At 33.3% G+C, this 15,239-nt stretch overlaps 3 protein-coding genes across 3 annotated transcripts; 1 reads left to right on the top strand and 2 right to left on the bottom strand.

Annotated features, from left to right (window-relative positions):
• The first annotated feature begins 2,819 nt into the window (after positions 1-2,819).
• Positions 2,820-5,172, top strand: LOC127256440 (uncharacterized). The gene is made up of 4 exons (XM_051282454.1): positions 2,820-3,294; positions 3,669-3,738; positions 3,823-3,919; positions 4,994-5,172. The coding sequence occupies exons 1-3, from the start codon at positions 2,929-2,931 to the stop codon at positions 3,873-3,875; spliced, it is 489 nt and encodes a 162-aa protein (XP_051138411.1). The 5' UTR covers positions 2,820-2,928; the 3' UTR covers positions 3,876-3,919; positions 4,994-5,172.
• On the bottom strand, positions 5,080-7,922 carry LOC127256439 (staphylococcal-like nuclease CAN2). Its single transcript, XM_051282453.1, has 9 exons — positions 7,627-7,922; positions 7,449-7,504; positions 7,232-7,346; positions 6,265-6,375; positions 5,985-6,172; positions 5,857-5,913; positions 5,612-5,771; positions 5,464-5,532; positions 5,080-5,375 (listed from the first exon to the last, which is right to left on the bottom strand). The coding sequence occupies exons 1-9, from the start codon at positions 7,747-7,749 to the stop codon at positions 5,277-5,279; spliced, it is 978 nt and encodes a 325-aa protein (XP_051138410.1). The 5' UTR covers positions 7,750-7,922; the 3' UTR covers positions 5,080-5,276.
• A 4,028-nt stretch (positions 7,923-11,950) lies between these two features.
• LOC127256366 (peroxidase P7-like) lies at positions 11,951-14,367 on the bottom strand. Its single transcript, XM_051282344.1, has 2 exons — positions 14,103-14,367; positions 11,951-12,944 (listed from the first exon to the last, which is right to left on the bottom strand). Exons 1-2 carry the CDS (start codon positions 14,343-14,345, stop codon positions 12,189-12,191), a joined length of 999 nt encoding a protein of 332 aa, XP_051138301.1. The 5' UTR covers positions 14,346-14,367; the 3' UTR covers positions 11,951-12,188.
• Between the last annotated feature and the right edge of the window lie 872 nt (positions 14,368-15,239).

The raw sequence follows: 15,239 nt of genomic DNA, 5'->3' as shown, positions 1-15,239 counted from the left end.
ATTCTCTCTTTCATCAAAAGAATGTAAGATTTTATTTTATTTTTTGATAATTTTTTTTTTCCCCCACAATTTCATTATCTATTCTCCATTTTCTATAATTTTATTTTATTTTTTTATTTTTATTTTTTTTAATCCAAACTACCAATCCAACTCACTTCCAACCAATCCACTTAAACAAAACCCAAGCAATCTAAATAAAAATCCACGTAAACCTATGCCAAGTTCTTCCTCCAAAGCATTTCCATTAATTAGGTTAGTTTGTAGTTGTTTGCTTTGGCTTAATTCATGGTGTATTTCGTTGCTTCCTACCATAGTTAGAGATATATAATTCTTTATTTGTTTTTTTTTTTTTTTTAAAAAAAAAATTTATTTTATTTATGTCTCTCTCGTCTTTCATTTATTATGTATGTGGTGTGAATTTGCATAAAGTTTTGTTAATATATAATTTCCTCTAAGTGATGTCGATCAATATAACTTATGAAGTCTAATTTCAATACTATAATTTATGTTTAAGGTATATTGTTTGTTAAGTCCCATAAGTAAATAGGGAGGGGTGTTAAAAATGAATGCAACAACTTTCTCTTCCCATCGTTGGCGTTGGATAATATTCGCATAAGCCTTTGCCAATTTTTCATCCTCAACTATCCCGGCATCCACTTCATTGAGCCCGTCTTTCCTCCACCAATAGCAATCGATATTTTACAATTGCTTAGCAATCAGTATTCTAATAGTGTGATGGTAGGAAACAGGCTGAATATTTTAAGGAGATGCTTTCAAAAATTCGGGATAATATTGCAAAGTCCAATGTTTAGTATGCTAAAAGTGCTAACAAAAGTCATAAGCATCTAGTGTCCCAACCAGGTGATTGGGTGTGGTTACACTTGAGAAAAAGTATTTTTCCCAAACAACGAAAGTCTAACCTGAGCACAAGAGGAAATGGATCGTTTCAAGGTGTGGAACGCATCAATTATAATGTCTATTGTATTGAGCTACCAGGTGAGTATGTACATTTTGAAAGGTATATACATTAAGTATTTATGTATGTGTATTGAATAAAAATAAACCTGTATTGAATGGTTTCTTTGCTCCTTTTTAGACATCCTATTTTCTTAAAGACGTATTCTCTTGCATGTCCTTTTTTAGATATGGATACAGACTGTAGGATTATACTACATCAATAACAAATTGTTCTATTTTTTTTGTAAGACCGATATCTTGAAATTATAAAAGTTATATTACAATTATTTATTTTGTACTAAAATCAATTATTACATATATCTCATTGGCATTTATTATCTTTGTCACTCAATTTTTATTTTTTTTTCTTGAATTAGGCTATAGATGAATTATAATATCTAATACTCTATTGTATATATTTTATTTTGATATACATGAAGACTAAGAGCGATAGGAATCAGATGTCCAATGTCACTACGGTTGAGGCTGCATGTTCCAGTCATGCAGCCTCAACGGTTAAGTTACATTCTTGGTCTTGGGCCGTTAGAGAGTATTATATTAGGTGATTATTACTCAAACTATTATTTATCAAACCTAAACAATGAGAGTCCTTTTACCCCAATAATGTCATGAATAGCTTATGTTGCATAATAATAGTTGGTTACAAGAAACAGAAGAAACACATGAAAGCTTTTCATTCGTATTTTTTGTTGAATGTTTTCAAAGTCTAGACTGTAGTAGTTCCTACAATAAGCTAAGTATCATATCATCTTGTTTCGAACTAATAACATCACACGATGCCAAAGTTTCATACTTAATAATGAGAATGCGAGAAAGGATGACGTTGTGTTATTGATTTTCTCTAACAATTTAGAATATTTGCAAAACTTCGATTGCATTTTGTTCAAGTTGATAGTATGCTGATGCGTAAGTAAGTCTTCACATAATAACTGATATCCATAATTTCAAGGATAATTATTATGTATTTTCAAACTGTTGTATATTATGTTAAAAATACAAATTTAAAAGATATAGATTGTTGAAATATTATGAAATTCTATTGTCATTCCATATCTTCCATACAACAAAAATAAATTAGACTTATAGAATAATAAATAGTTAAAATAACTAAAAAATGGACAAAATTCAAAACCTTAATCTAATCCCATATTCTTTTCGAAATTTCAATCCATTGTTTTGCAAAATAGGCCAAAACAATTTTTTAAAAAAAGGAAAGAAATGAATTAAAAAGATAAAACAATTTGAATTATTCAAGAATTATCAAAAAAGAAATTACAATTTCAAGCAAATATCTCAAAATCAATAAAAATATTATGTTAAGACAAAAAAAAAATAAAAAAAAATTATAGTATTAAAATCATTAAAAGATTGTAAATACCGGAAAACTTAAAAGAAACTCTTTTTTAAAAAATAATATAAAAAGTCTTAGACAAATGAATTTTATGAATTTTACTCTTAATTTTGCACAAAAAATAAAGATCGATTTTTGAAAATACAAATTGAAATAAAGAGATGGTCAACAAGACAAATGGATTTTTTAGAGCATCGAACAATGGGTCTGTTTGAATAATTTGAAGATCTCGAGTAACTGGCCGTCGGAATTATCGGTCTAATTTTGCATATTTAAAGAAAACGGATAGAGAATTGAATAAATTGAGAATTAAGAATAAAAAAAATAAAAAAAGGGAACTGAACTTTAAAAAATTATAAATAATGATCGAGCTTAAATTTTATTTTTTTATTTTTTTTTGTAAAAATAAGGATTTTTAGTCCAATTATCTCTTTTCATATAAAAAGTTCTTTTACATAAAAATAAATAAATAAATAAAACAAAACAAAAACAAAGAAGGTGGAAGTGGAACCTGGCCTGGCAATGTCGAATTCAACTGCGAATTGAGGAAACCCAAAATTTAAAGTCGTGTGTGGTCTCCAATTCCCTTTTGCGTTTATATGGGAAAATCGATCCCATCCGCTCCCAGATTGCAACAATTCGCTCGCGATATCGCCTCCGCCAGCAGCCGTTCCCGCTCCCGCCGTCAGTTGAAGGCTGCCGCGTCGAAGCCGTCCCGACCCATCTCTTGCCCAGACTGCACTGGATCTGGACCCGACCCTCACCAGAGTAGAAGGCTGAACATGGAGCCGGCGGAGAACTCGGAACACCGGCGGAGGGTACCGCTTGCTGAAGTAGTGGCGGATTGCGTCCGGCGATGGTTTCAGGATACGCTCAAGGAAGCCAAGAATGGTGATACGACAATGCAGGTGCTCGTCGGTCAGATGTATTATAGTGGATATGGCGTCGCCAAGGATCCGCAGAAGGTTTAATTAATTCTTTATTTCTTTGTTTTATATTTGTATGTCTGCAATTGTTGTTGTTTTAGGATATGAAGTAGTTTCATTAGGGGTGCTTATGCCATAGTGTAGTGGGAAAACTCAAATTAGGTTTCAGCCTCGAATATTCACACCTTCAAATCATGATATTATAGTTTAGTGGTTAGGCTCAATGGCTTAGGTTTTAGTAAAATGAGGTCCATTTGAATTCATTTCATTAAGTATGTATTATTTCCCCCTAGCTGTAATTCCGTATGGAGTGTCAAGTTTATGAATCAAGAAAGCAGTTGGAGCATCCACATTTTGTGATAATAGAATACTATTATGGAACTGGTTTAATTTCTTGTGACTTTTGGTTTTAGGGTAGAGCATGGATTAGCAAAGCATCAAAGATTCGGTCTTCGGTATGGAAAGTTGGCGATAAGCGTCCAGGTATTTGATCTTTTGTTTTATATCCACTTCATTTGGTGGCCCATCTACTTTAACCCCTGAATTGTTTGTGGTTGTGTCCAAAAGGTTATAATGCTAGTGATTCAGATTCGGATGATGTAGAGGAAGACACCAAATAAGATAGGATGTGCCAACTCGGTTTACGTCTGTAACCAATGACAAAGTAAGTAGCGTACTCGAAAGACTTTAAGTTAATGGAGTTAAATGATTCTTGTTTGCTGAAAGATATTACAGTCTATCTTACTAATTGCTTTGCTTTTGATTTTTGGATATATAAAAGAAAATGATATGAGGTATTCAGCTGTTTAGCTGTTTACTTTGTTTCTATCGAAAAAGAAAGTGAACTTCCATTGGGTGTGAATGAATCGATTTATTTTGTTCAGATTTGATCTCCACAAATTATGCGAATACATCTCTGAAATATAGAAAGCCTAATTGAGTATTGAATAATGCTTTTATATAGGCTTCGTTTAAATATTATAGTAATTGTTAAGGTTGTACACTAAATTGAATCTGGCCTCCATGGAAACCTATTAGTTTCTTCTGCGAATAAATGTATTCATGTTGTAGAGGAATGGCGGTCATTCTACTGAGGTCTTCCTGCTAGAGCTGTCGTCTTGTACAATTTAATTGATATTGCTGTGAGGAGCCATGCTCATCAAGACTCTAACTTACAAGAGTCGATCTTTTTGCACACATTGACACAGTTGAAAGAGTTATGCTTACAGGTTTTGTAATTAATGTTAGCACCAATGTAATTTGATGGGAATTATATTATTTGTCTGTCGGTAAGTCCGTGTCTGGCATTGGAAATGAAGATTTGTGTTTGGACTGATATCCATGTGACCTTAAGGTCTTCCAAAATGGGGTTGACGGCATATCCTGTTTTGGGGTCTGGATGACAATGTTTGTGGGTAAAATGAAATGCGATTTGTTTTTTTTTTTTTTTTTGTTTCTGAAGAATTTTGATGCTATACTATCTATCTATACATTTACTCGGCTGATTTTTCAACAGTTTCTATCAAGAAATATATAAGATTAGTCGATAGGTTAAAGGATCTTCTGAATTGCATGCATCTATATCGACTATCTGGCTTGATCTTTTTGTTCTCTCATGTCATGTACAAATACATTCTGGAATTAGTCTCGGCTTATTCAGCTTTCCATTCCATTATTACACTTACACATTCTGCTGCCTATGTGTGTACTAACTAAACTAAAACATTGTCTTGTGCAGTTATTTGTGTGAATTGCCGATGGAATTCGCTGCTGCTGCTGCTGCTGCTGCCTTCTCTGTAACACACCTTGAATGAGATATGATCAAATCGAAAGACAAGTCGTTTTCTTGTCGAAATATTGTTTTCCAGGTAATGTATTAATGTACCAACTCCTCAAGAATGATAATCATTTTACAGGCAGGCTTTCATGAAATTATAATCACTTAGAAAAGCCCATTAAATATTAATGAAGCCAATCAAGACAACCTAGCTAGGATCACTGTCTGAATAGAGGTTAGACCTTCATCTGCCTTCACGTCTGTCCTTTCTCCACTCCCACGGCATCTCCGGGTTCTTGGATGCCCACAACCCTACACGTCTCGCCCGCGCCTGCTTCTCCCACTGTGCGTATTTTGCAAAACTTATGTTGGCTCGACGAGTCTGGTTATTACAGTATATGAATTTGGTAATAATGGAATGTAACAACAACCTTGTCCAGCTCTGGCCGGTTGTCGTAAGCTTTGTAGTGCCACGCCATCCCCTTCTTCAGCATCACTTCCTACGAGTTCAAACACCGATTGAGTTTTGTTGTAATGACTCGAGTTTTGCACTGTTGTCTGATTGTAGTGACAAAATACCTGTACGAATACCCCATTGCAATAAACATCTCCCACGCATCGATGGTAGCGATCCTCATCAAACACAAGAACTCTTAAGCACCTATCCTGCACGATTTTCACTAGTTCTTCCTTTGCCTCCTCCCCATACGGCATTTTGCTCTCGGGCGCATCGATCCCCCTGCAAAAACTAAGATCACTGTTATTACCCCCTGAAATTCGACAAATTCGATGATTTTCTTTCTAGCTGTTAAGGTTCCTACAACCTTAGTCTTATGCGATACTTTCTGGCAAGAACATCCTCGTTCTGCAGTGTTATCACCCTGCGGGACATAATTCAATTCACAATCAACAATAAAGCGCATCTATCACACACAATGTCGCAATCAGCAACCTATATCCTGAATCGATGATGTCTCTATGAAGTTTGTCGGCGACACTGTAATCCCTGCGAGAACGCGCTTGCGCCCTTTGAGAAGCTGCAATGTGAACCTCTCTTGGAACCAACGACGACTCCCTAGGATCACTTGTGCTAACGTATACCGTAATCGTGTCTCCATCTGCCACAGCCCTTGGATCGACCTATACACAAACCTCATCATATATATATATATATATGTAATGAAAACACTTTTACAATTCGAAAATGAAAATGTCATTATATGTTTTCCTACAGGGAGAGTATGCAATTCGAATTTCAATCCATGTGGCTGCAATGGAACAGCTCCATCAGTGAGATCAACCAAGGTATGGGGCAAAGGAAGGCCATAGTACGCCAATAAACCCTACAAAACAAACCAAGTCAATATTTAAAGAGTAGTATTCTGGTTTTACCACATATTTTTACTAATTAGGGTGTGTTTGTTTGAAGGATATGTGTGGATTTCTACTATTCACACAAATTTTTCCCCTCCCAAAACATCAAATCAAATACATATTTTTCATTTTTTATATTATACTAAAAATCAATTTTACATTCAAAATATCACATCAATACATATTTATATCACATCATACAACTATTCAAATTCAAATTTTTTACTATTCAAATCTCAATCCAAAATTCAAACCCCCAAACAAACACACCCGTGGAAGATCTATTTTCTCTCAAAAAATATCAAATCAAACAATTATTTTCCTTTTCCATACTTCCTCCCTCCCATGACAAAATATCCATTTTATTTTTTAAATAACTGTATCATCTACCTAATATTACAAATACTCTTCCAATTTACAATATATTACACAAATGTCGTTACTTTTATATCATACAATACTAATAATGTTAGTTAAGTCTTTTTATCTTAATTTTTACTATATCCCAATATAATACTAATATTTCTAAAATTTTGTGCATAAAGCAAATGGATAGATAGATATAGGACGGAGGGAGTATTATACTACAAATTTATTTTACATTCAAAACATCACATCAATATCTATTTATATCACATCAAACAACATAATTCAAATTCAAACTTTTTACTATTAAAAAATCCAAACCCAAAAACCCGAACCCACGAACAAACACACACTAGGATTACTTATTTAGCATCATTCTTAGTTGATAAATAGGAGATTAATACAAGAATAAGGTTGTAATAGTTGGTTAATTAGTAAGTAAATGAATATGCAACCGACCTCAACATCTTCCTTCTTGTGTCTCTTCAATGTCTGAATTACAAGCCTTGAAGCTTCTTCTGGAGTTTTTGGTGGTGGCTTCGTCTCCCTCCACGCCTCACTTAGTTTCTGATACCTGCAAAAATTCCAATTTAGTCAATGCTTAAACCTAGCAAAGTTAATTCATCAATTTATTTTTAACTATATATATATATTAAGTCGAATAGCTAGACGACACCAATTAGACTGAGCTTTTCTGGACGAGACGACATGGCCACTGAGCTCCCGAGGAACCTGTAAGAAACGAATTCATAAAAGTGAATAGATCGAAGCAATAAATAGATTAAAGTGAGCAGATCAGAATGGATCATATATATGGTTGAATTTAATAATTAAGGAAAGAATTAAGGGATTACCTGATGGGTGATTTCGAAGCTGTAGAGATCATGGGCGAGGGCGGAGACGGCGGAGGCGCCGTGATCGGAGTCGGCTTCGGGTTTGCAGCATTTGCCCAACAGAAATCGCAAAGCGTTCCCCATTTTAATTAATTAATTTATCTATGGGTTTTGGGTTGGGTTTCTATGGGGTTTCTTGACGATCTACAGATTGAAAGGATATTTCGTTTCGATTCGTAACGAGTGTTGTTGTGTTGGGGAATTTCCAAGAGTTGGTTTTGGGTTCCTTGTTCCTGAATCTTACTGCCTGCGATTCATTATCGTTCCTACGGCTTTGAAATTAGAGAGGAGAAGATGACCAAGCTATTGGACACGTGGCGTGTGGCAATTGGTCACAATTCTTCTGTTGTTTTTATTTTTATTTATTATTATTATTATTATTGTTACATTCAGTGAAAACAGTCGTCTGAACAGACCATATGGAGTCTAACGGTTCTATGGTCTGCAACGAGGAGTCACGTGCGCATCTATCTGGCACTGCGATTTTCAGCGCAAAGCTATTTAATTAATAGCTTTTGGATTTAAAAAATTGTACAATTGAATAAAAATTTGTTCGCCTAGTTTTTATTTGGGATTCAGTCACTATTTATAAATTGTTTATTTTCACTCTTATTTTTCATTATTCATCGTTCTTGTTCTCTACCAATTGATTCTTCTCTCATTTTTCTAGGTTTTTTTGTGCAAAGTTTTTCCTAAATCCATTGAATCCTCTTCCATGAGATCGGAAGCAATCTCCCGTCCCATTGCCCAACTCACTGTCCTGTCAGTTTGCTGTTTTTTCTCTCACTATCAGACCCATTCGTTATCTCTTCTCCCACTGTATGGTTGGTTCGCTGTCCATTCTCCCCACTGTACGGTCGGTTCTCTGTCATCGGCAGTCGCGCGATTCGATATGAGAACTCCCGAGTACTGTCACTGGCGATCTCCAAATCGATATTGTCGTCCAGTTGGCCCATGTTTGTGGTCACCGTCCTTGGATCCTCTTCGTTAGTGGCCGGTCGTCTTTGTTATCCGGTAAAGTTAGAGTCGAATATTTGCAATTTGCAATATAGTATTTGTATCATTAGCATTTGAGTTAGTAAAAAAATTGTTATTTTGAAAAAATGTTATTGCGTGTTAAACAATTAGGAATTTATACATGAAATATGAACTTTGTGAAGTGGGTAATTTTTTTTGGGTGATTTCGATAATGAATTTCATTGCTATTTTACAAAAATAGGTCGTCATTGTTATATTGTGAATTGGGTAATTTGTTGTTATGGAGGATTACTAAATTACTTGAATTCCATAAGAACATATGATTTTAGTAAGATTGTGATGCTATTTGTTTATGAATGAAGTATTATAACTTTAAGTAAAAGAATTTATCTATTCTTTTGGATTCAAATAGTTTATTTTGTTTTGAATTCATATTATGTGTATATTAGTCAAATAAATATTTGAATGATGGACTTTATGTGTTCGATCAAATATCCCAAAAAAAAGTTTGTCTTAATAAATTATTGTTCAGAGTGTTGGATTGTTATTTCTCTTTTAAAATATATATGTTATTTGATGATTCCAACCAACCACTATACACTAATGCCATAATATTTTATCGATTATCATGTTTGATTGATTGTGAGTTTTTAATTTTGTGTTGATTGTTTAAACTAAATCATGTTCTTTGTGTGTGAAATGTATTGGTTTTATATAGGTTTATAGTATATAGAATTTGCAAGACTGAAAATACTTTTGGAGCTTTTAAGTTGAACAATGTAATATAAAATAAAGATGTGCCAGCAAACATTCATATTCTAAACTTAGTCATTTACAATTTGTGTAATGATGAAATTATCGATGTAGTCTTCAAAAAATTTTATGATATGCCTATTAGTTATGCCTTTTCAAATATTTTCACCTACAATTATTTGATTTCTGGATTATGTGAGTTAATGTTTAAAGTTCTTATCCGCATTAGAGTATAATGGTATATCTTATTATAATTACTACAATATTGTAATGATTGGATCGTGCATATAGAATAATTTTGATGGTCTGTGCTATGTTTAACAATCTTAATTATAAAAGCTTGCAGCGATATATTATATCATATTTATACAAAGATATGACAATCATAAATTGTTCAAGAAAGCCGAAATTCTTTATTCAAAAATAGAGTAAGACAAATTTATTCTAAATTTTATCGTCTATGATATTATTATCTATTGTGGCATGTATCTTGAGAAGATGTCATAATTTCTAGTAATTCTCAATGAATCTTCTTTCTATTATCAAAAATGATTTTACCTTAGTCTTGCTTGAGTCTTCATATTTGGATTGCAGGGCGGATTAGTTGAAACAAAATCGATATACTGATTTGTACTAATTAGAAAATCAAATGGAAAAAAGTCATTTTCATTTGTTGCACTGAGGTCACTTGATCCAGCAACAAGAGCCTGGTTGTAGGTGAATATACAACAAGAAGAGCCTAGTTGTATAGAATTACAATTGTAACATAGATGTACTATAGTATATAAATACGAACAAAAAGGTACATGACAATCTTGTTTTATGTATGATAATTTGATGACATAGGTTTTTAGAAATTTAACTGAGGCACACAAATTATTTGGCAAGTATGTAGTTGATGTGTCAAAGCACGTTGGTGTGATAGTGTATTACTACCCTATCAATTTCAATATAGCCTTGATAATTAATTATGAAAATAAGAGAAAATACTTGTCATATTGTTGTATCCCTTAGACCTATATGCAGATTATTATAAATTTTTATTTTATTTGGGAATTTATCACCCATACTTTTGGTCATTCTGTAAATCCTCACAAGCATTAATCGGAAGTATGTAGGTATCTAAAAACGGAGTTCATGTACATATGTTGGGAAGAAATAGTAGATTCGAATAAAGATGGGGTACATCAGAGGCATGGTAGAGTACTTGTTTGTTAAACCAAATTATCGTTTTATAAAATGTTATAAAATAATTTTTACTTAAGTCTGTACATGTTAGATAGGTTGTATTGCAAGACCATAAAGTATGTAACACTATTCGTATTAAAAATTTGCTTTAATTTTTTTAATTAATTTAAAATTTTAAATATTAAAAAGTTACTTTAAGATTTTTTAATTAATTTAAATATTAAAATTATAAATTTTCTACACATTAGATTAATTAAATATTCTCTTCGTCTTGACTAATTATTACTCTAACAACTTAATATAATTTAATTTAGTTATTTATGACTTGTTTATACATCTACAAGTGGAGGTTGGACTATAATTGTACATATATCATACAAATCATTTCTGACTTATTTATCCATCTATAGTAAATATATTGTTGTTTATCTTCTCGTACAATTCAGAGTGTCATGGGAACACTATCAAGATAAATTCATCAATTGTTACCGATAATAAGTGGATATTTTGAATTGAAAATGGTCGATTTTCCAAGCACAAATAACCACGACATATGTACTCGTTATTGAAGCATATGACTCCAAAATGTATATAAGATATGCGCGAGGATATGTATGCATTTGATGCAAGTATGTAAGTATGTGCTTCAGATACAAATACTGACATTCAAGGTATGAATGATAGTTATTTAGGTATTATATGTGTAGCAGCATGTATCCTTGCATGTAGCGGGTATCCTTTAATATAATTAATCTAAGTCAATCCTCTGACGGAGAAGTCAATTCACGAACTCGATGAGAGTATATGGCTACAGATTCATTACCTGCCAAGCCTTATGAATACAATCTGTAATGTTGTCATTTGAATCTTCTAGTAAAAGAACCAATAAAGATATGCATGGAAAATGTCTCGGCAATTAATTTTGCCAATAATCCAATTACTCATTAAAAAAGCAAGCATATTGATTTGCGTTTTCATTTATTGAGAGATCAAGTCAAAAAGAAGATAATTGAATTGGAATATTGTAAGTCTAAATAACAATTACAGATATATTTACCAAGTCCTTGAAGTGAGAGACATTTATCAAATAGAAAAACTTGGTTAGAGGGACTACTTTTCTAAATTAAAATTAAAAAAGAATATTGATTACGTAATTCTATTTGAAATAAAACAGTAATATTAATTATAGGACAACCACCGTCGTACTTCCTTCTTTCTAGGATAAGTCATAGACTAATTATGTATTTTGGTATTTTTATGCATTTTAGAACCAAAGCACCCGGTCTCTTCGAAAAATATGTTCATCAATTTCAATTATAACATATGAAAATTTCTACATTTTTAATGAATCCAACAAATATCCATAATAAAAATTAAAGACCCGAAATATTTCTGAAAATTTAAAAAAACATAAGGATACAGACAGTCCTCAAACAAAACACAAGACTGCAAATCACAACAGCCTTAAACAGAACAAATTAACTCACCATAACAATATTCTTGAGAAGACCAGACAATATATATATATATATAATTGTATGGAACTATCATATCGATCAACCAAATTAAACACAACAATGCAATTATATAGATAGATAGATATATCAATTGACCCTTCTGCAGTTTCTCCTGACCTCGCCGTTGGAGCCGGTGAGGGGCTGGATATCGCCCATCTTAATCATCGCGGCAACAAAATCCGACGCGAAAGAATTTGGGCTCGAGCTATATGTCCTAACAATGGAGTCGGTGGCGCCCCCGCCGTTGAAGAGCTGCTGGTCCGAGTGGAGCAAACCGCGCTGCCCGACAAGGTTCTTGAAGTAGCTGTTGTCGAACCTCGTGGGTGTCTGAAAATCCAACGGCGCCAAGTTGTTGTCGCCCGAGCCAGCTGCCCGGGGGCAGTTCCCCTGCCGTGCCCGGGCTAGGGAGCTGTCCAGATTGCTGGTCTCGTTGTATATCCGCGCCCTGAAGCTCGTGCATCGTGCTTGCCCGATGGTGTGGGAGCCGGAGAGGGCGACTAAGTCGGTGGTTGATAGGCCGAGGGCATTGAATCGGGAAATGAGGGCATTTAGATTTGAAGTTGGGGGAGGGATGCCATTGTTTGCAGCAGATCTGCTGGCTGTTGTTGAGTCTCTTCGGCCTAGTTTTACGTCCCAGCTCGGCCCTCCGAGCAAGGCAGTTGAGTCGCGGGCAGCAATGGCTACGATGTCGGCGCAGGACACGACTCCCGGACACACCCGTTCCACGGCGGACTTGATGTTGTCGATCACGTCGAATCCCCTTGCGGAGTTGCGGTTGGGAATCGCCGTCTTCTCTCCGGTGAAGGACGACGTGTCGTCGAGGAGAATCGATCCGTCGCATCCCTGAAATTAATTAATTAGGGTTTGTTTCTTTACACTTCAAACCTCAGATTTCTACTATTTAGACTCTGCGTTTCCCGAAAAAAATATATTTTTCCTCTCACAAAACATCTCACCATATATTACTTTAATATAAAAACAAAACCAGATTTATTTCAAACTCATAAAGGAATGAGGTACCGTTCAGCCAGGATGGGAGCTTTAATCTTTGTTGCTAATGGGCTAGCTAATGTACATGAACAGATACTACCTCCAGGCTCTAACAATCTCATTTAATTTACTTTTTGTGTGTTGATTTTAAAAATTAATTATTATATATACTTCTATTATTTTTCTATAATATTGATAGAATAGAAGGATATTTATACCAAAAAAAAAAAAAATTATACAAATATACTAATATTTTTAATATTAAATATAATTACACAAAAGGTAAATATGACTTTAGAAGCGGACGAAAAGAGTATATATATATATAATCTGTCACCGGTAAAAAAATTTTGGCGGGGCCAAATGTTTTTTTATATATAAATAATATATAATAATTTTAAAATAATATAATAAAAAAATTTAAAAAATTATAAACAAATTTTTAGTTTGTTTTGTCCGGTTTATTTTTTATTTTTTACATATTTTTAAATATTTGAAATATTTGAATCAATTTTTTAAATATTCAAGTTAAATATAAATAATAATAATTCTTTTTTAAAAAAATTTATGGCGGTGACTAATTACTTAAACTTTAAAAATTATACAAATATTATATAATAAAAATACAAAACTCAAAATAATTAGGGAGGCCGAACACCCTTCGGCGCTCCTACTGCTCCGCCACTGTATATAATGCAAACATAAACATACTATATGTTGTTTGTTCGACTAACTTGAATTAATGGCTACCTATACGAGTACTCTAGTGACCCAGTAAATAATTCGGATAGCACATAACTTAATAATACATAATATAGTTTCATACAGTACATAAAATATGTGATATCAGCACAACTATGTTTCTGTATTTTACATGTGCTGATTTGAAAAATCCGTACCGTGTTAATTTTCCGAATACAATACCGTAACTTTTTCCTAATAAAAAACGTAAGAAAATAATTAATTAAATTAAAGATAAGAAGGACGTAGTAGTCGAATAATTAAGTTTACATCAACGAAGCAGTCGTGGAAGAAGAGGCGAACGAGGGAGGCGCCCATACGGGCCTCATTCCGAATGGCGGACTGGACAACGGACCTCACTGTCGAAAAGAGATGCGGGCATGATCGCGAATAAAACCCGCTCGAGAGCTGCCCCGACGACGGAGACCCTATAACAAGCAGGGCTGCCAAAGTTATTAGGACAGCTCTACAGAAGCAGTAATAATAATTATTACGAGATATTGATGAAGACATCTTAGATTAGTAGAATTGTAAGTGTAATGTTTTGGTGCAGACAGCAAAGGCTCCCTCGAGTATATATAGACAAGATTTGTTGACACTGTATATGTTTTTTTCTTTCTGGGCAGCTTACCTAACAGATAGACAACATTGCACTATATCAATTAATGGTTGGGACAAGTGACCACGTAAACTTTTGGATATCATGAGAAAGAAAAAAATAATAATAAGAACATTCTCTAATTAGTTACTCGGTCTCATATTGTTTTAGGTAGAATTGCTAATAATATTCGAGAGGTTTCAAAATTTAGTATAAAATAGTACGGCGTCTTTTTATATTTTAAAAACTATTGTATGAAATCAGAGACGGAACTAAATAAGGCTAGGGGCAGTTTGACTTCGACCCCTAAAATATAAGATTTTTCTTTTAGTGTAAAAAATAATAAAATTATGTATTCTTTTATTATTTTGCCCCCCTATTTTTCAATTTTTTTATGTTATAGTATAAAAAATAATAAAATTTTTGTAGTTTTGTTGATTTATAATTTTAGTTTTTAATTTTTTTTAATAGAAATGATTGAATTTTATTAAATTTTCTTAAATATTTCTCTAAAAATTTAATTTTTAGTTTTTTTTTTCCTTCTTCCTATTTATTCGGTTGTATTGGCAGAAATCGAAAATGACGATAGTAAATACAAAAAAAAGTGAATTGACATTTTGCCCACCCATGTTTTAGGGCTGGTTCAGTCACTGTATGAAATTCCACCGTCATAAAACCTCCCTTGTATGATGAGAACATAATTTTCTGTTTATATTTTTTTTGCACGGGCGGAGGTTTGATGCAACATTTTTTAGAGTATAAAGGGACGCCATATAAATTTTAAAATAAAGTAGAAATTTAAGTTGAGT

This window comes from Andrographis paniculata, unplaced genomic scaffold, assembly GCF_009805555.1.
Source record: "Andrographis paniculata isolate CXL003 unplaced genomic scaffold, ASM980555v1 Contig55END, whole genome shotgun sequence".
Lineage (NCBI taxonomy): Eukaryota > Viridiplantae > Streptophyta > Magnoliopsida > Lamiales > Acanthaceae > Andrographis > Andrographis paniculata.
The sequence above is the reverse complement of the archived record's forward strand: the minus strand, read 5'-3'. Positions and strand labels throughout refer to the sequence as shown.

What these genes read in the sequence shown, in the direction of transcription:
- LOC127256439 (XM_051282453.1), bottom strand. Translation starts at nt 7,749, where the DNA reads ATGGGGAACGCTTTGCGATTTCTGTTGGGCAAATGCTGCAAACCCGAA. An exon ending in ATCATCGATTCAGGATATAG is followed by an intron (nt 5,914 to 5,984) that starts GTTGCTGATTGC and finishes TATGTCCCGCAG; the next exon opens with GGTGATAACACTGCAGAACG. An exon ending in ACCGGCCAGAGCTGGACAAG is followed by an intron (nt 5,376 to 5,463) that starts GTTGTTGTTACA and finishes AAATACGCACAG; the next exon opens with TGGGAGAAGCAGGCGCGGGC.
- LOC127256440 (XM_051282454.1), top strand. Translation starts at nt 2,929, where the DNA reads ATGGGAAAATCGATCCCATCCGCTCCCAGATTGCAACAATTCGCTCGC. An exon ending in TCGCCAAGGATCCGCAGAAG is followed by an intron (nt 3,295 to 3,668) that starts GTTTAATTAATT and finishes TTTTGGTTTTAG; the next exon opens with GGTAGAGCATGGATTAGCAA. An exon ending in AGTTGGCGATAAGCGTCCAG is followed by an intron (nt 3,739 to 3,822) that starts GTATTTGATCTT and finishes TGTGTCCAAAAG; the next exon opens with GTTATAATGCTAGTGATTCA.
- LOC127256366 (XM_051282344.1), bottom strand. Translation starts at nt 14,345, where the DNA reads ATGTCTTCATCAATATCTCGTAATAATTATTATTACTGCTTCTGTAGA. An exon ending in TCCACGACTGCTTCGTTGAT is followed by an intron (nt 12,945 to 14,102) that starts GTAAACTTAATT and finishes AATTAATTTCAG; the next exon opens with GGATGCGACGGATCGATTCT.